Source organism: Protopterus annectens, chromosome 1.part0, assembly GCF_019279795.1.
Source record: "Protopterus annectens isolate FY-2018-M chromosome 1.part0, PAN1.0, whole genome shotgun sequence".
In the NCBI taxonomy this organism is placed as follows: domain Eukaryota; kingdom Metazoa; phylum Chordata; order Ceratodontiformes; family Protopteridae; genus Protopterus; species Protopterus annectens.
In genome coordinates this window covers 697,382,301-697,403,011 of record NC_056725.1, presented here as the reverse complement: position 1 = coordinate 697,403,011, position 20,711 = coordinate 697,382,301, and the positions used below count along the sequence as shown (strand labels likewise).

The following is a 20,711-nucleotide window of genomic DNA, read 5'->3' as shown; positions in this document are numbered from 1 at the left end:
AAACACCAAAAGTGTGCTAACAGACTTAGGAACACAGGCGGACAGTGGTCTCACCTTCGATAACCACATCACCACAACAGTCAGGAAATCCTTCTATATGGCACACCTCATCACTAAGAGCTTTTCATCCAGAAAAAAAGAGGTCATTGTCCCACTGTACTCATCCCTCATTAGACCCATTATAGAATACAACGCCCCGTTTGGTATGTACCTCTCAAGACATCTGCAACAACTGGAAAGGCAACAGAAATACCTCACTAAAAGAATCATAAGCTTAAAGCAGATGCCCTATGCTGACCATCTTAAAAAAACTCCAGCTATACTCTGTCGCATATCTTCTACTCAGAGAGGTGATCTCTGCTTAACATACAAGGCCATGTCAAACCCAGAGTTGCTGGACATGCTACACTTAAAGAAATCCCAATCCCTCAGAGCCACAAGCTCCAGGGATCTAAACCTTGACATCACAATGAACAAAACATGCTGGAGGGATAGTTTCCTGACCCAGAGACTCCCAAGACTCTGGAACAGAATGCCCATACATGTCAAGCAGAGCGCCTCTTTGGCTCTCTTCAAAAGGAACCTTGATGACTGGATGGGAGATAGGAAATTCACCCTGGGGATCACGTCAGTCACCCTGCTAGACAGGGGACCAGGGAAGTAAATATTGTGGGAAGAAATTGCTAGGGAATTGTTATGGATAGGCTTTTATAGGCCCTAGGGCTGATAGCCTAGTATCAACCTACGAACTATGAACCTATATCTGCCTCCAAATTTAGGCTTGCATGTTACAGCTTGTTTGGAGCGGTTTATATTTCCTATGTCTGTTCACTGTTTCTTTGCCAGCAATTATTTAATGTTGACTTATACACAGACATCACTGAGTTCCGTGATTTGACTTTTAAAAATGTTCAGGAGTTTTGAAGTAAAAGTAAAGGTATTCTGAAACAGAAAAAAAAAAACAATTCTAATGCTTCTGAAAAATGTCAAGTTAATTTAGATATCCGCAAAGGGGAACCTATTCTATGCATGGTACTGTAGAACATGAAGCCCAAACTACTATTGGCCATATTCTGGTACTGGCCTGGACACATGAACAGCCAGGTTGAGGGCGGGAAAAGTGATTGGTAAGTGGCTAATGCATTCCATAAAGAGTGTGGTGGTTCTCGGTTGGCTTGCTTATTGCTTTGGTGCAAAAACAAAGGCTAGGTAACAAGCAGGGGGCAAGCCAAAATGAAGGACATGAGCTGTGGCTACCCAAGCTGGCAATGGTTGTCCTCAACAGCATATGCAAGGTAACATGCATGTACATTGCACAGGGGAATAGGTAGCATCTGAAGTGGCCCAGCTGCTCAAGTTACTACCAAGGGGTAGGGCTGGGGCAACCAGAAAAAAAAAACTGTTGCCTGGATGCTGGTGAGGGTATAAGCAACTCCTATAGTTGCTTGAATGATGGCTCACAAATCCATTTGGTACTGGGTACATCCCCGAGGGGAATGAACAGGCAAACTCTGATTAGAGGATGGCTGAATGGTGAGCAGGCATGTTAGCAAACAAAAAAAAGAGAGAAACAAAATTGTCATATGATCTTGTGAGGCAGACAGTAGGGATTATAGAAAAAAAATTGTCATATCACCTTGTGAGCAGACAGCAGGGATTATACACACCTGCATGAAGTTACATATGCATTAGTAAAACTGAATGGGAGGGAAGGATGACTAGCCTGACCACTTGTTCTCCTAGTCTAGAGATATTGTTGATGGATATGCTCAGTTTTTACTACTCGGATCGTAGACAAGGATTCTGACAGCACGCCTCACTCTGGGCAATGGCTGGCAAAAGGTAAATATATCAAGGAAATGGGACAATCAACTTAGTGGACATCACATAATAATTATGCAGTCTAACAAAATGCTCACATGCAACTGCCTAGAGCTCAGTCCCAGATCAGCACAGTTTTGATGTGATTAATACAGACCACCAAAAAAGTAGTCTCTCATCGGTGCTACAGAGGTTTTATGTACTTAAAACAGCCATTCAAAGGTAACAGAAAACGAGCAGATTCTTTACCATTATATAATGAAGCTCTTCTTTTAGCCTAAATATCAACAGTAAAACTTGGAGCATTATCTTCTTAGTAGAACAGAAAGGTGTATATATATATATATATATATATATATATATATATATATATATATATATGCATATATTATATATTTATATACACACACATACATATATATATATATATATATATATATATATATATACACACACACACACATATATATATATATATATATATATACACACACACACACACACACACACACACACACACACACACACACACACAAAAAAACTTACCTTTGCCATAAAAATATTCCTGATAAAATCGAGCACCAAGATCAACATGTTCAATACTGCAGTGCTTTAACTTTTCCCAGTTGATTTGCTTCATTTCCTTTGGTACTTCCAACACTGAAATGCTAGCATTTGTGCAGTGCATGATTGGTGGCGATTCATAAAAACAACTTTCATCCCTGATGTTTGAAACAGCAGAAGCTTTGGAGAAACACACATTGCGCTCACTCATCCCTCCAGTTTCATTCCGGAAGTGGGGACAGCTAAGTAGCAGATCATTGCTGTTGTTATCTCCAAGATCAGTTTCTAGGTTCTCTTTGCAATTTAAATCTTCGGTACTCATAAATGCTGAATCAGGCCCCTCAGGTGTCACCATCCTTGAGACCGAAGTAGATGCAGCTGAAGCGCCAGTAGTAGTGTTTCTCCTCTGAGCTACATAAGCTCTACTGGATACTACTTCATTAAGATCAAACAGTATACTCTGTACATCATAGTGTGCAAAACTTTTAAGGCAAACCCATGGTTTGTTGCTGTTCTGGGGTCTGCTGTCCTCCTGATCTGTGCAGGATTTTACTGGCTCAGTGTCACTTTTACTAACCCTTAGTTTTCGAAGGAGGATGTCACCAGCCTCAACTTTAGGATTTTTTTTACGAGTTCTTTCCTTCTCCTTCTGTAGTGTCTGTAATTCCTCTTTGGGTGACTGGTCATTCTGTGAATCAATATTTGATTTTGCAGCAAAACGAAGGTTAAAATCCACATTACAATCCACCCTGAGTAAATCAGTAAATTTTTCAGGTGCAGCGCTACGTTGATCAGGTTTTTCAGTGCAAAACTCCTTAAGTATGTCAAAGAAACTTTGCTCTGAAACTCCTTGGACATCAATTGAAGAAGTGCTACCATACTCTCTATAAAGAGGCATTCCAGTTACATATTTGTTCCCTCTGAATTCAAAAAATTCCTCTGTATCATACTCACTGAGTGTGATCTCACTATTACTTCGACTACGAAGGGGAGTAAAGTACCTAGATGGTAAGCGTGGCGATTTTGGCCAGCTATCCTGGAACTCAGCTTCTCTTGATCGCCTCCGTAATGATCTGTAAAGCCCTCTAAACCCTGAAGAACCACAAACATTTGGATTATGAAGCATCTGTCCATTATGAAATCCTTTAGTTGATGTAAAACTTCTATTTATTCCCAACTGCTGAGTACCTTGCAAAGCAACTGGCTTTAGTGTATCATTAAATGGTTCTCTTTTTGGAGGCCAATCAGCAATCCTGGCACGGACACCCATTTTGGGTACAGCTGGGGTGGTGCTAAGGCATGAAGTATTTTCAGTTGGTGGCTGTACTCTCTGAAATGCATTTCCATTTTGTAAAATAAACAGAGAAGCATGATAATCTCCTTCTTGTGAGTGACCTGCAGCACCTAAATCCTGTACTGCAGCTCCTGCATACACCACAGAGTCATTCTGATTAGGTTTGTAGTTTGTCATAGTCTAATGAAAATTTCACATCTGCCATAAAGAGATCTATTCATTTTGGTTTTAGCACAATGTATTTATCAGTTACTGACAGTAGCAGGTCAGATGAATGAGGAATGAAAGCTTAACATAATCCTGACTTAAACGTTTGCATCTTAAACTTAAAGTTCTGCCTGGCTGTGCACATGTCTCCTCTTTCCCTCCCATACTGTTCCTGTGTGTTTTCCAGTGTTTCAGACATCCACAGATTTTTGGATTACTTTGTTCCGTTAACGACACAAGTTGTATCCAGATAAAGTGCAGTATACTTGCATATCCTGGTAAAGTGCTGTACAGTAGCGTATGCCACACTGGAATGAAAGAAACAATTAATTATTAACTGTAAACAAAATTATTTGAAAAAGAACACCTAACATTTTTTATCCAAAAGTTTCCAAAACAGCATTTGTATCCAACTCGCCAAATTGATGTTCCAATTTGCAGGATGTTACAGGTCGTACATATGAAAAAACAGATACACACACACACACACACACACACACACACACACACACACATCATTTTATGGTCCTTTGTTACAGGAAACACAAATGAGACAGCTCACTGTATCCTCTAGAAATATTCAGAGATAAGTGTTGTAAACTTCAGTTGATTTAATATAAATAAAACATGCAGTTTTGTTTTATACAGAACTAAAGTGTTAACAGTTCAGTAGTTTTCATGATTTTGCGAACCTTTCCCATTAACTATGCATTAAAAAAGGTTCTTCCCTAAAAGCTAAACTACATCAAAAACTATACCAAAACTAACTCAACAGAACAGTTTAACTGACGAGGTAACAGCACAGAAACTGCAGCACCATTTTTAAATATTCAAACAAATTTAAGTGCACTTTTGTTTTGTTTTATTTTTGTACTGCTATTTCATAATCATTACAGAAGTTCAAAGCCATCTGCAGTAGAAAAAAATGAAATGCCTCTAGATTTTTTATTTTTTTCAAATAAGTCTGCTTTTAAGTTTTAAGACACATGGGCACCAAACAATAAACAATTCGGAAGAGCAAGAGTTAATCTAATGGGTAAAGAAAGCCATCAGTATCTGGTTATGATTTTATAGGAGCACTTTTGAATGAGGAGTTAGAGAATCCCATAGAAAATTTGGAAAAGGGAGGCTGAACAATCTTGAAAATTCCCTGTATCAGCTTACCCCTTCATCACAAGTTTCTTCACCTCTGCAGCAGAGGGGCCAAGCACTAAATCTCTAGCCAAAGGAGAATTTTCATTTTAACCTCATCTGGGAGGTTCTGACAATGCAGCCATGCAAACCTCCTCACAGCCACGACAGTGGCCACAGCCCTGGAAGAAGTATCCAACAGAGCCATACATGCAATGCATAAAATGACAGTGACTTGAAAAACAGAATATATTAAATTATTTAAAGCAGATGTCTTTCCTCACAAGAAGAAACCGGAAATAAAATGTTCCTCATACTTCCCATTTAGTCAGAACAAACCTTAATATATGTGCCTGAAAATTCAAAATCATGAAAAATCAAAAGTTGCAGAAGCATACACTTTTTCCCCCACACTTTTTAATAATCATTCCACACTTATCAAAAAGAGTAGTATTAACTAAAGCTACAGCCTCTGGATAAGGTTTGAGAATAATGTATACAAACTTAAAGGACTGTGGAACTTTATACTTCTATGAGATTTTTTAGAGGCAGTCGGGTGACTGCCAAGAAAATTGCAGGTAGCAACACAAACATCCTACAAAGCTGACAGAACTGGGGGAATGCATGCAGGTTCTTGTAATTCCTTTTGTAATAGCTCACAGTATTGTACATCAGTTGTCTGTGAACGTCCAGGGAGTGTAGGATCCTCTCACTGCAGTTTTGTGTGGTGGGGAAGAAGGTGAGGAGTTGGATGGATTGGCTGAGAAAGTTTGTTAACCACTTTTGGCATGAAGGATGGGTTAGTCCTCAGAGGCACCCTGCCCTTATGGAAGACTAGAAAGGGGGGAACAGCCATCAAGGCTTGGAGTTCTGACACCCTTGTAGCTGAGGTCAAGGCAACCAGCAAGACCGTTTTTCAGCTGCAATGCTTGAGGGAGGCAGATGCTGCTGGCTCAAAGGGGAGCAGAGTCAATTTCCCTAGTACAAAGTTGAGGTCCCAAGAAGGAGGGATGGGTTTCTTAGGAGGTCTAATGTGGAGGACACCTTTAAGGAACTGCTTCACCCTGAACTTGGAGGCAATAGGGGGAGATAAGAGCAGGCATGCAGATATGGCTGACATGTGGGCTTTGACTGATGAATAAGACATGCTGACACTGAGAAACTCACACAAGTAAGATAAAATCACTGGAATGTCCGTGGTTAATGGATTCTGATCCTTAGATTGGCACCATAATGAAAATCTTTTCCATTTAGAAACATATGATTTTCTAGTGCTGGGTTTTCTGGCCTCCTGCAAAATCCTGTGCACGTCTTCAGAAAAAAGGTGGCTGAAAGGAATTAGAATCCTATCACCCACAATGTCAACTGAAGAGTTGATAGGTGAGAGTAAACTAGGGATCCTTTGTTCTGTGCGAGAAAGTCCATTCTGTGGGGTAACTTGTGATGATGGTCCTGGGTTAACTGAAGGAGAAGGGAAAACCAGTGCTGTCTTGGCCAAAAAGGGAGTCACCATTAAGACTGGACTTTTGTTGACTTTGTTAAACTTGTGGCAGGACTGTAAAGCACTTGTATTAGAATTAGTAAAATAAACTATTCCAAAGCAAATTACCTTTTTTAAGTGATGGCTGCCAAAATTTAACCCCCTTCCAAAACCACAGAACACAGCTGCCTATGCCAAATTGCTCTCAGATACTTCCAGGTCACTGGTCCATAACCCCCAAGAGAGGCACTGACAGGGACCCTGAACTTTGGCAGACTACCAGAGGAAAGGTTGCAGGGCACTACTACCCGAACGCCAGTAAGGTGTGAGCTTGAAACATCTGCTTTGGTCCAAATAAGTCGCATATAATATTACATTTACTTTGCAAAATTCATTTTACTTATCTCAGAGGGAAGTGACATAACCAACATAAAATGCAGAAGACAGAAAATAAAATAATCTAAACATACAAGCATATCAAAGGCGTAGCCATCTGGTACTATTAGAAGTGTCAATAACAACTTACACAGTTAATCATACTCCCCCAATAGATAAAATTATTCTAGTGACACTTCTAAAAGTTAAAATTACCAACCACTAATGCTTTCAGAAACCATTATCTGGTATTATCAAATACAGTCACTGAAGAAAGCAATATAAAAACACTGTTCCCTTCCAGATGGTCTGATTATGGGAATAAGGAAAACCTGATACTAAAAGAACATGACAACCTTGACTGGAAACCTGTATATAATAAAATTAATTCAACAGTGTATCTTTACACTCTAGTCACTTAAATACCAGAAACATCCTAACAATATAGAAGAAATATTTTTTTTAATCAGAAAGTCACCTATCAGTAATCTACATCCCACAGCCAAAATATCTGTAAAAGTAATATATAAGCAATGGACTGAATATGCAAAAAAAAGAGAGAGAATACTGTCTAGCTGTCAACAATAACTCCAGAAAGGTGTTGTCATTCTTACCATCATCTAGTCAGACACACACACCAAATATATTTGAATATGGAAAAAGACAATGACAGGCACTCAGTTCATTAATATGCAGAGTTTCTGAAAAAGTTAAAATTTAGCAAGCCATCCAGCAACTCTTAAACACCCCCCAAGGACAGCTGCCTTGATGAAGGCAGACTAAAAGGATTCTGAGTTACCAACACAATCAAATTTTTCACAAACTCACCCCGCATCAAACACCACTCATGCTCAAGCAGGAGTACCTCAGAGATCAGTACAGACCCTTTTGCTGTTCTCACTACCTGCAAACAACCTACTTAATATACTTAAACTGCAACTCAGTCCTTTTTGCTGAAAACATATCTCATCTCAGTAACAACCACCATGTAAAAGTTAACTTACCATAACCGAACATGTTCAAATAGATCACTGTTGCAGTAGCCACTACAATATTCCAAGGATACAACACATTTGACCAGTCTATAAAGCTTCAGGCTTATTCCACACATGCTCTACCTTGGCACAAGAGGATGATCTAGTATAAGAGGAATGTCATGCTTTTTTAGGAGAATGAGGGGAGTCAGGTGACACAGAAATAGAGAATGTGCATCCTCCAAAGCTACTAAAACCAGAAGGACAGACACAGATCTACAGAGTAATTCATAACATCTTTTCTCGAAGTTAGGACACTTTTTTGTCCACCCTTTAGAAAAAAATATATACTATTGTGCCACTGAAGGATACCTCATTTGGGAGTTTAGTAAAAGTATCTTCTGTCCAAGATTCATAACCAGTAGTGAAAACTAATCTCAGATCAAAGTTATACCAGTCCTCGATTTCCAAGATGACTACACACCGATTGACAACTTAATTTTAGCTCTCCTAGTGAAACTGAGAAATAAGAGCTAGTAATTCTGCCAACTTGAGTAAAATTCAGTTTCTGGTTAGAAAAATTTAAAGAACCTGAAACACAATCAACTAAAAAAGGGTGAAGAGAAAACAGTGACTGGGAGAAATCCTGCAGCCTTCCAGCAAAAAGCAATTCAAGCTCCAGCATTAGTACAACTGATGGCTTCCTATAATTTAGCAGGAAAAAACAAATCAAATGTAGAGCTGATTAAAATAAATGAAACAGTGAAGAAGTATATCAACTCAACTCAAATTTTAAAAGGCTGGAAAAACAGAAGCTTTAACTAGTCATTCAGATGAGCTGATAAAACTGCAAATATCAGAGTCTGAAATGAAAAGGTTGATTGAGTACGAGACTAGAGATGTTTCAAAAATGGTAGAGTCAGATGACAGAGCATGCACAGAAAACCTGTGATTTTCTGTTGTACTGGGGAAAATGGATAGAACAGACTGTAATAATTTTATGAAAGCAGAATACGCAAATGGAAAGGTATTTCACAGCAGGATTTGTAAACTGAAAGGGCTCAGAGTACATGCTCCACCCTGGCCATGAGAAAGCAATCAAGACCTGCTACAGTTGATCCTGACAAAGATGTGACAAAAGGGAAATGTATTGAAAACAGGAGACAGCAGAGTGTTTGTGGAAAATGATTATTCACTGTACACTAGGCAGAAGAGAAGCAAATGTATTCCAACAATCAGGTAATGTCAAGAGACAGGTGTGAGATTTAAGCTGCTGTACCCATCAGTCTTTAAAATATTTTCTTAGAGGATTAAAGGCATTATTTGATGCAGAACAGGCTAAGGAGGAAATACAACAAAAAGTGAGCCATAAAACAGAAGGTGACTCTGCTTTTCATTATTCTGACAATAAAACTCATAGACAGACTTTGCCTTTTCCAGTGTTCCAAAGGATAATGCTTGAGAGTTGAATTAAAGAATTAGGAGTACCTTGGACTTCACCCAGAGTCTGGTGTTGGGAAATGGAGATGAACAGAAATACCAACAACACTGAAATTGGTGAATAAATGTCCAATTATAAAACATCAATCACATTTGTGAAATATGGCTTTGCAAGAAGAACTGGCTGAGAAAGATTGGACTTTTGACTTTGTTAAACTTGTGGCAGGACTGTAAAGCCCTTGTATTCTTCTTCTTCTTTCGGCTTATCCCAGTTAGGGGTCGCCACAGCAGATCACCTGTCCGCTCATGATTGGCAGTTGAGTTTTACGGTGTTGAGTTGCCAGCCCGCGCCCCAACCTTTCACAGAAGGCACACACATGCACGCACTCATGCCTAGGGCCAATTTAGAGTGTCCAATCCACCTACAGCATGTCTTTGGGATGTGGAAGGAAACCGGAGCACGCGGAGGAAACCCACACGACCACAGGGAGAACATGCAGACTCCTCACAGAAGACACCTCAGCCGAGAATCAAACCGGAGAACCTCTTGTTGTGAGGTGGCAACGTTAACCGCTGCACCACTGCAGCCACCACACTATAAAGTACTTGCATTAAAACTAGTAAAAGGAACCATTCCAAAGCAAATTACCTTTTTTAAGGGATGGCTGTCAAAATGTAACCCCCTTCAAAAACCACAGAACACAGTTGCCTATGCCAAATTGCTCTCAGAAACTCTGTACAACCATATTAATGACTGCATACAGGATGCTGTACCTGCCAGAAACCCAGGAGCAGCCCTATAATCAAGCCATACTGGTGGCATCCCAAATTAAACAGGATATACAATGAAAGGAAAAGTATGGCAAAAATCAGGAAGGGTAATTCCCATACAGACAGAAACTCTTTCAACAAAATAAATAGGCAACTAATACGGCTAATTAGGTCAAGCAAAGTCAATTTTGAAGTTAAGATCATCTCTCAGGTGAAAGATGACCATAAAGCCTTCTACACATGTCAGAAACCTCAAGGGCAGCACACAGCAATATGCTGAACTGGTGGTTAAAAGTGCAACATTTACTGAGCCTGATGATATAGCAAACCTGTCTGTTGGGTTGGGATGGAAATGGAAAATCTGCAGCTGAAGGCAGTTGCACATTCTGTTATGTTTCCATGGAAACATGCTGTCTGCAGGTACAAGGACTTAATCTTGGGGGTTTTGAGCATTATTTGCTTGGGGGAACACAAATTCAAAGGTACAAGGGCAAGCAGTGCAGTAAAAAAAAAACAGTTTGAAATTACTGCAAGTGAATAAAAGATCAGCTTCTCTGGCAGCCTTAATACATTCATCCATGCTTTTACAGAACTGTGTATAATTTAGTTTTATTTAAAGATAACCAATGCACTTTTTCTTAAAGGACCACTACGGGCAAATGATGAAGAAAACATATATGTTTTATCTTGCCATGATTTACTACACCTCCCAAAGCTGCCTGCAGCAAAAATTACTCATTCCTAATTTTATTTAGTTTTTACTCTTTTCTGTCCTCATGGGGGCAGACATCAGGATTCCTTTGGAAAGCTAAATCTGTCCCATAATGCACAGACTGAGAACAAATATCCCTACCATTTGTTGTCAGACTAGACTTCCATTCACTTAGAATGGAACACCTGAAAAAACTGCCAAGTTTGTGAGTCTGCAGCTCATGTGTCATTGACTGGTATGCGCTGAGTTTTACAAATGTTGTTCCAACTGATGTACTACACATTCTCTGAAAGAAACTTGCAAAAGTGTCAACAAATTACTGAGATAAAAAAGACTTTTCACAAGGAGCAGTTTTGCAAGTTTCAGTTCCTGGCCAGGTTACTCCTCCCATCTCCCCTCCTTCAGTGGGCTACAGTCTCACATTTCCAGCTTTACTAGATTCAACTATTTAGTCAGCTTTGCATAACAACAGACATAAAAAAAAATCACAGCCTGGTGTGCCACTAAATCTGTTCCCTTGTATGTCTCTATGTCTCTTCACTTCTGAATAGCATTTCCCAGGAATAAAAAAAAAAAAAGCAAACGCATCAGTCCAGAGTTTAGGCCAGTCTATCCATTTAAAATGTGCACAGTAAAATATTCAACTTATAATGCATTTTGGCTGCTGACATGGTTATCTTTACATAGTTATTCTCTAGTATAACCTGAACGTATGGTATTTAATGATAAATTTTACAACAGTTCTGTTTCTTAACAATGACCTCCCAAGCCTCTGATGTGACCTAGTACTTTTTCTTACTATTGCTTTATCCAGTTTGTCTTAGTTGTATACCTGTAGCATGTCTCTCATCCTCTCAGCAACAGACTCCTGTAGAAAACTTCCAAAGCAGATACTTGTATTGAAAGAGTAGCAGCAGCTGTAGCAGTGATACCACACTCCAAAACAATGCACTCAAACATAGTATTGACAAACACAGGGGAATGTATTATATGTCTGAATCCAGCAGTGATGAAATTGCTAGGGACTTCACTGAGCACAATTTTACTCTTAATCTCTCCATTTCATAATCCAGAACATTCGCACCACACTTACAAAGGCACACCTCCACCTTCCACAAACACAGCTACCCACACCCATACAACATACCAGTCAAATTTAAGGCTTTTCCCACCTCTCTGCAAAACACTGCTGTAATGGCTTTGGCAAACAAATGAAAATGATTGATGGGTGTTGGTTCAAGACTCCCATCCATATCTCTCAACAGTACAGATTTTTGCAGAAAGTCCAGATTTTTTGTCTTTCATAAAATTGCCGTTTTCTGTCAAATCACTAGCAAATCATTGAACACTGAAGTCAGAAAGTTGACAGGCATTTGATTTTCAGACTTCATATCCTTGAGAAAATTCACTCTAATGCAAAACCTGTTTATCAACTTTCTAAGTTTGTAAGTGCAATATTTATAAATTGTCCCATTTTTGGGCCTTTGTCCCCTATTATTTATGGCCTTGTCCACATTTCTTGTTCTATAATGTTGAGAGTTATGCTGCCATCCCTTCCTACTGGAGCCAGTCCACTGCACTTGCACAAGTGTCCCCCTCAGCAGGGCAGCAAGCAGGTATAAGTGCAGATTTGCTTTATAGTTCTTTTACACCACACACTCTCACTCACTCACACACACACACACACACACACACACACACACACACACACACACAGTAAATCTTGTTGTCCATGTTATTTCTTCTTTTCCTTGGTTTCGTTTCACTTACTTGTAATGTTACTTTTACTCATTTTTTCTCCTACCTCCCATATCTACCCTAATTATTACTTCTAACAAATACTTTTTCTCACTCTTTCTTCTCTTCCCCTCCTCCTCTTTATCCACTATTTGAACTTTTCCACTCTGAAATTTGTTTTATGGCTAAATAATGAACTGTCACCCTTATAATGTTAGCACATTTCAATGCTACATAATGAGAAGTTATGTACCTACCATAACGTTCCATGTTAGTTGTCTTCTCTCGCCGCCTTTCTTGCTTGATGGGTTCGGAGCCGATCCTCGGCTCCGACTCGGCACTTTGCTAAGCTTGAGAGTCACTTTTACCAGCTCGAGGCAGCCCCATATCCCATGATGCAAGGCGGTAAGTACCCAGATCTCGTTTGTTTTCTATAGGCAATAACACCTAGCATAAAAAACTTCCCAAAAGGAAGAAAGAAGGCAGAGAAAAGCCTGAAGGATGGGTTAGGAAGACCAGAACTGTATGGTCTTAAAAAGCCATGTAGAGAGAAAAGGTCTGTCCAGGCCAGGGGGAAGGAGGGAGGGTCGCAAGAAAGAAGGCGAGAGAAAACAACTAACATGGAACGTTATGGTAGGTACATAACTTCTCAATGTTAAGTTGTCAATCTCGCCTTCATTCTTGCTTGATGGGACCGCGTCCCTAGCACCTCTATCCTGGGTGGCTCAATGGAACAGACTCTTGAGAACTGTAGAGCCAAAAGTGGCTCTGTCCCTGGAGGTCAAATCCAATTTGTAATGAGAAACAAAGGTATGAGGAGTGGCCCAAGTGGCTGCTGCACAAATAGTGTCTAATGGAAGTCTAGCCTGAAAAGCTATGGAAGTGGCTAAGCTTCTGGTTGAATGCACTTTAGGTTTCGAGCACAGCTGTTTTCCCCTGAGCTGATAGATTTCAGAGATGACAGAAGAAAGCCATCTAGATAAGGTCACTTTAGAGACGGGAAGGCCTTTTTTGTTATCAACATAAGAAATAAAGAGCTGATCGGATTTCCTGAACTGTTTTGTTCTGTCCAAATAATATCTGAGTTGGCGGTGAACATCAAGATAATGTAATTTTTGTTCCGATCTGTTTGAGTAGTTTGGGAAAAATACAGGAAGGTCAATAGACTGATTCAAATTACTCTTTGAGGCGACCTTAGGCAGAAAGGTCGGATTAGTTCTCAAGGATACTCTGTCTTTGTGGAAGACCAAATAAGGGGGACGAACAGAGAGAGCATGAAGTTCAGACACTCTCCTAGCTGAGGTAATAGAAACCAGGAAGAGTGTTTTCCATGAAAGAAATTTCAGGGAACATGAAACAGCTGGCTCGAAGGGAGGAAGAATCAAGGATGTCAGCACTAAATTTAGGTCCCATTGAGGAGGAGGACTCCTGACTGGAGGTTTCAGGAGAAAGATTCCTTTTAAAAAGGCTCTACAAAGCCTGTGGGACATGATGTTGTGATCTGCGAACCCGACATGAAAGTTCGAGATAGCAGCTAACTGAACTTTTACCGTGGAAGAAGAAGAGCCCGCGTGAAAGATTTCCGCTAAGAAATCCAAAACTGCTTGAACTGGAGCAGTAAAGGGATCAATATTCTTAGCTTTTGCCCAAGAAGAAAAGCGTTTCCATTTGCTTGCATAAATCCTCCTGGTAGAGGATTTTAAAGAAGCTACTATGATGTCTCTAACTGGGTTAGAGATCAAAGGAAGCCTGGCTAAGGAAGGAGGTGGAGCAACCATGCTGTGAGGTTGAGAGAAGGGATAGACCGGTGCAGCTGACCCGATTGGTGAATCAGAAGGTCTGGTACTGGGTCCAGATGCCATGGCTGCACCAAAAGGTGACGATGGAGGAACGGGAACCAAATTTGTCGAGGCCAATAGGGAGCAATGAGAATCATTTTGGCTCTCAAAACGGTGGCTTTCTGGAGTACTTGTGGAATCAGTGGAAAAGGAGGAAAAGCATAAAGAAGTCCCTGGGGCCAATCCTGGGTTAGAGCGTCTCTGGGAGGATGGCCTGGCAGTGGGAAGAAAGAAAAGAAGTCTGGGCATTTGCTGTTTTGGGGAGTAGCAAAAAGATCGCAACATGGGCGGCCCCATTCTAGAAAATCCACTATAGATTGTTTGAGAGACCACTCGTGAGGCATGAGAATAGCTCTGGTCAATCTGTCCGCTAAAATGTTGGTTTTCCCAGGGATATGCATTGCTACCAGAAACCGATGAGAGGAGATCGCCCATTGCCAAAGTCTGAGAGCTTCTCGACACAAGGGGTAGGATTTGGTTCCGCCCTGTTTGTTGATATACCATACTACAGACATGTTGTCTGTGTGAACTGCAATTGTTCCCAAGTGAAGAAAGTCGTTGAGGGCTTGCAACGTTAAAAGCACTGCTCTCATCTCTAGGACATTTATGTGCAGGTGGTATTCGAACGGTTGCCACGTCCCATGAACCATCCTGCCCTGATAGTGACCCCCCCACCCGATCAGGGAGGCGTCCGTAGTGACAGTGGCTACCAGGGCCGGGGATACAAAGGGTCTGCCTTGGTGAATCTGGGGAGAAGTAATCCACCATGAAAGATGATTCCTGCAAATCTGTGTCACCAGTATTTGGTGATGCATTGGAAGTTGTTGGTAAGACCACTGAGTGAACAACATCCACTGAAGCAGGCGCATGTAGAAGCGGGCCAGGGGAAGAAGGGTAATGGCCGCAGCCATGAGGCCCAACACCTTTAGAACCATTCTGGCTTGTACTTTTTTGCTGGCTAGGATGATCCTCACGTGACTTTGTATATCTGAGATTCTTTGGTCTGTGAGAGTTGCTGACATCCGAACAGTGTCTAAGTTTGCGCCTATGAAAGTAATAGACTGGCAGGGCAATAAGGAAGATTTTTCGTAGTTTATCGAAATTCCCAATTGAGTGCAAAGATTTATTGTGTAATACCTGGCTTGAAGAAGTTGATGCCTGGTGGTGGCTGAAAGGAGCCAGTCGTTGAGATACGGAAACACCTGGAATCCTTGACGTCTCAGGTGAGCTGTGACCACTGCCATACATTTGGTGAACACTCTGGGGGCTGTAGTGAGACCAAAGGGCAGGGCTCTGAATTGGAAATGACTGGACCCCAGCCGAAAGCGGAGAAATCTTCTGGAGCGTCTGTGAATTTTTATGTGATAGTACGCGTTCTGAAGATCTATTGAGCACATCCAGTTGTCCTTCTCTAGGAAGGGCAGAATTGACTGAAGTGTGACCATTCGGAATCTTGTCTTTCTCACAGACTTGAGTCTGCTGAGATCCAATATTGGTCTCCAGTCTCCCGTCTTTTTGGGGACCAAAATGAATCGAGTAGATTCCGGGCTCTCAATGGTCTGCTGTAACTGGCTGAATGGCTCTTTTTTGTAGAAGTTTTAATACTTCTAACTCTGCAACTTCCCTTAGACCGGGTGGTACATCTGGAAGGGAATTTGAGTGAGCGAAGGGACTTTCCTCGAAAGGAATTTTGTAACCCTCGGATATGATCGACTGTACCCATCTGTCTTGAGTGAGGGAACGCCAGGCTTCTGGGTACAGCGATAGTCTTCCCCCGACTGCCTCCAAGGATGGACAGTCGGGCAACATCTCAGGGATGCTGAAAGGGCTTGTCAGAGAGAGGCTCTCTGCTTCCCTGGTTCTGTGGACCCCCTCTGCCTCTAGAGCGGCGTCTGTTATTATTACCCCCTCTGCCTCTAGGGGTAAACTGACCACGTGTATCCGGCGTGACTCCTTGGGATTTGCGGAACCACATCTTTCCACCCTTCTGTCCTTTAGGGTAAGGTCTAGAAGGGGTGGAAAAACAGACCCCTATGGCAGAAAGAGTCTTGCCGTCCTGTTCACACCTGGTCAATGTATCCTTCACTTGAGGGCCAAACAAAGCTGACCCATCAAAGGGAGAATTCGTGAAGGACGCCTTAAAGGGATCTGCGAAATTACAGAGCCGCATCCAGGCTTGGCATCTAAGAGCCACACCTGTACCTGCGGCTCTACTCGCTCCATCTGCTGCATATGATATCAGTCGCATGGAGGAGTTAGCAACAGAATTAAGGATTCCTAGCTGCGAAGCAATTTTTTCTTGAGCCCCTGCAGCTGTGGGATCCTGTACTACTTCACCTAGTTCCTTAAGGATGTCCCTTTGGAGTCTGGTGAAGTGACATAAGTAGTTCAGCGAGCGCATAGCAAAGGTCGCTGAAGAGAACATCCGCTTACCATACCTATCCATGGTCCTAGAATCCTTATTAGGAGGATGGACAGGTACGGAAGGATCTGCAAGTTCCTTCTTAGTGGCAGCCGCCACCACCATGGCATCAGCAGGGACACCTTTCGTAAGGAATTGCTTTTCGGAAGAGGCAGTAATAAATTTAGACGGCCTCCTAGGAACTGGCTCTACAGAGTCAGGAGCAGCCCAAGCCTTTCGAGCAATAACCTCCATAAGGGGGTCGAGAGGCGGAGATACCCAGGAGGTGGAGGGCTGAGATCCAAACGCCTCTAGGTATACCGACTCATCCTCAGAGGGATTTGTGGAGGGCCAGTTTCCCCTCTGTTTTAGGAGTTCTAGGATGTCTGAAAAGGAGACATCCTCAGAGGGGGATCTTGGGGATCCCTCCGACTCATCTAAGTCAGTATCTGAAGTGATAGACTCAGGGGAGTCTAGGTGTTTCCTCTTACAAGTCCTCTTGCGTGGAGGATCTCCTGACTGATCAGGAGAATCCTCGGAAGAGGGGGTTATTCCCAGTGGGGAAACCTGAGGCAGAGGATCTCTGGGTCCGGGAGCAAGAGAGATGGCAGAGATATCGACAGGCACTGTAGAGGGAGGAGCTAAGGGAATAGACTGCTGGCTGAGCCCAGTGGCCAGCACACTCTTCATCACCTCAAGGCCCCTCCCAGGGAGGTCCGAGAGAACCCGTTCCGAAGAAACCGGAACTCCAGGGCCCACCGAGAGGGAAGGCTCCGAGGCAGATGTCAGAGCCGAGCTCACCAAGGCCGAGGCTCCAAGGGGAAGAGTGGGGTCAGACAAGGGTCCGATGCCACTCACCCCCTCGGAGGAGACCAGGGAAGCCCAACCACCGAATCCCTCTAAGGAAGGTCTCGAAGAGGAGATAAGAGTAGATGCTGAGGGTGCAGAAGGGGGGGTATCCACCCCTCAGCCATAGCAGAAACTATCCCCGAAGACTCCAGCTCCAAACTCTGAGGTAGAGTCGAAGGAGGAACTACAAGAGGGTGTGGACTAATAGTCGTCTGTTGAGACGGACTATGTAGCATCTGGGCCAGTGCCTGTGATTTCAATAATCTACTGACCACCCTCTCTAAATCATGGTCTGAAAGCCTGGACGACCTAGATGATCGGCTCCGATGGCTCCGTTCCGAGAGGAGAGGTGAGGCCGGAGCCGAGAGTATCGGTTCCAAGGAAGGGGACCTGGACCTCTTCCTCTAAGGAACCATCGGAGCCGACGAAACCATAGATACAGTCGGCCGAGGACTTTTCGCACCGCAGAAAGTCGGCATCGGCTCCGGCCGGAGCCGATACAGACATAAAAGTAACGGTGTCGGAGCCGGTCGGCGCCGACACCGAAGCCTGAGCCACATGGTGGTCGGAGCCAGTCGGAGCCGACACCGATGTGACTGAAACAGTATCGGCACCGATAGCCATCGGTGCCGAAGGTTTTTGCAAACCAGGATCGGCTCCAGCCGGAGCCGATCTCGACTCAGGAGTCGGAACCGAGGCCGCAGGCTTGGACACAGAAGCCTGGGCCTTGGAAGACTTTGAAGTCTTGCTCGGAGCCGACTTAGCCGGAGAGCCCTCCGGTTTAAGAAGACCCCTTAAAATCAATTTATTCCTTCTCTCCTGCAGGACTCTCTGGCTAAAGGAATGACAAATCGCACAGGAGTCCTGCAGGTGGAGAGGTCCCAGGCAATATAAACAAGAAGTGTGACCATCTGTCAGAGACATCTTCTGACAGCACGAGTCACACTTCTTGAAGCCTGAGACCCTTTCTTTGGACATAGTTGTACTAAAAACACACACAACACAGTCCCAATAAAATAACAAGTTATCTAAAAAAAATAGAGAAACTAACCTCTCACACACACACACACACACACCCTGACGGGGGGGGGGAGGCCTGACTAAAAAAATTAAGGAGGAAGGGTAATTTTAGTCAAAAAGGGCTTAATATAAACTAAAAATGTTAGATATAAAGTTTAAAAGTGAAAAGGAGCTAAAGACAGTTTAATATAAAACACTTACCAAGAGCTGGTAAAAGGAGGACCTCATCAGCGAAGCGGCAAACGAGATCTGGGTACTTACCGCCTTGCATCACGGGATATGGGGCTGCCTCGAGCTGGTAAAAGTGACTCTCGAGCTTAGCAAAGTGCCAAGTCGGAGCCGAGGATCGGCTCCGAACCCATTAAGCAAGAATGAAGGCGAGATTGACAACTTAACATTATTGTATTTAGTCTAACAATAGGTTCATAGTAGTTACTAGGCTATCGGCCTAAGTAAGCCAAGCCAACAAGTTTCCCTGGCTTATGCCACCCAAGAAAGTTATTTTCCTGTGCCACTGTCGGGCAGAGCCAAAGAAGTGATTCCCAGGATATATTTTCCTATCTCCCATCCACTCAAAGATTTTTCTTAAAACGTGCTAATGAGGAACTTTGCTTGACATAGATGGGTAGCTTGTTTCAGAGAATGGGAAGTCTCTGGGACAGGAATCTATCTCTCCAGCATGTCCTGTTTATTGTGGTGACAAGGTTTAGGTCCCTAGAGCATGTAGCTCACAGGGATTGGGATTTCTTCAGGTGTAGCATGTCCAACAGCTCTGGGTTTGACATAGCTTTATATGTTAGGCAGAAATCACCTCGGAGTAGGCGATATGCTATGGAGTAAAGCTGGAATTTTTTTAGACGGTCAGTGTAGGGCATCTGCCAGTAATCCTCTTTGTCAGGTACTTCTGCTGCCTTTCCAGCTGCTGCAAATGTCTTGTGAGGTACATTCCAAATGGGGCGTTGTACTCTATAATGGGTCTGAGTGTCAAGTAAAGGGGAACAATGACCTCTTTTTTCCTGGATGAGAACCCTTTTGTGATGAGGTGTGCCACGTAGAAAGACTTCTGACTACTGTAGCGATGTGATTATCAAAGAAGAGACTACTGTCCACCTGGGTCCCAAGGTCTCATCACACATTCAGTGTTAAGTAGACTACCACCCATGTGGTAGCTCGGCTCCACTTCATATCATCGAAATTTCATTTCATCGAAATTCAAATCATTGAGACCAAATCGTCGAAAACTTGTATCATCGAATCTCAAATCAATGAAAACTATAAAGCAACTAGAAATAACATCCCAGACACTGTTTACTACGTTTATGCAGGGGGGCAAGCCCCCCTGCACCCCCCATGTGGAGAGCTCCACCCCCCACACCTCCACCGTAATTAAATATACCAACTCCAAGGTCGCACTACAATGGGGTTTTTTCCCGTAGTAAAAACTTTGTGGAAGGTTATTTCTAGCTGCTTTATACTTTTCAATGATTTGAGATTCGATGATATGAATTTTCGACAAAATGAGTTTTCGACGATTTGGTCTCTGATTTGAATTTTGATGAAATGAAATTTCGATGATATAAAGTGGAACTGGTAGCTCAAGGGTACAGAGTTTTTACCAAAGGGGATGACAGTGCACTTTTTGGCATCGAGCTTGAGGCCATGGCTCTAACACCAGGCATCTGTCTCAGTGAGGCCCTTCTGTAGGATGTCCACATCATTAGGGCTCCTAGTTTGCAGTCATCTGCGAACTTCGTTAGCCACAGGCCTTCTGTGTTAGCTTGTACTTCAGAGAAGTAGATACCAAACAGGAGAGGCCCCAGGACTGAACCCTGTGGTACTCCACTTGTCACTGGTTTCATGTCAGATTTGGAGTCTGCAACCTTTACAGTGTGGGTTCTGTCAGTGAGTCAGTTGGCAACTCATCTTGTGACATAGGGATTTATACCTAGTTTAGTGAGTTTAGCTATAATTCCAGAATGGGGGATGGTGTAAAAAGCCTTGGCAAGGTCAAGATAGGCTGTGTGAACCACCTTAGCCTCATCGACTGCCTCAGAGAAGTATATTAGGCTCAGGATGCATGATCTGCCTTTCACAAAC

The 20,711-nt window shown here is 42.7% G+C and overlaps 1 protein-coding gene across 3 annotated transcripts in view; it reads right to left on the bottom strand.

Moving 5' to 3' along the window:
• The window catches only part of SIPA1L3 (signal induced proliferation associated 1 like 3), a 3,185,962-nt gene that overhangs the window by 2,925,482 nt on the left and 239,769 nt on the right, over positions 1-20,711 (bottom strand). For all 3 annotated transcript variants that reach the window (XM_044062280.1, XM_044062270.1, XM_044062288.1), the window contains exon 2: positions 2,368-4,194. In XM_044062280.1, coding sequence (XP_043918215.1) covers positions 2,368-3,856 — 1,489 coding nt within the window. In that variant the 5' untranslated portion in view covers positions 3,857-4,194. The remainder of the gene's footprint in view (positions 1-2,367; positions 4,195-20,711) is intronic.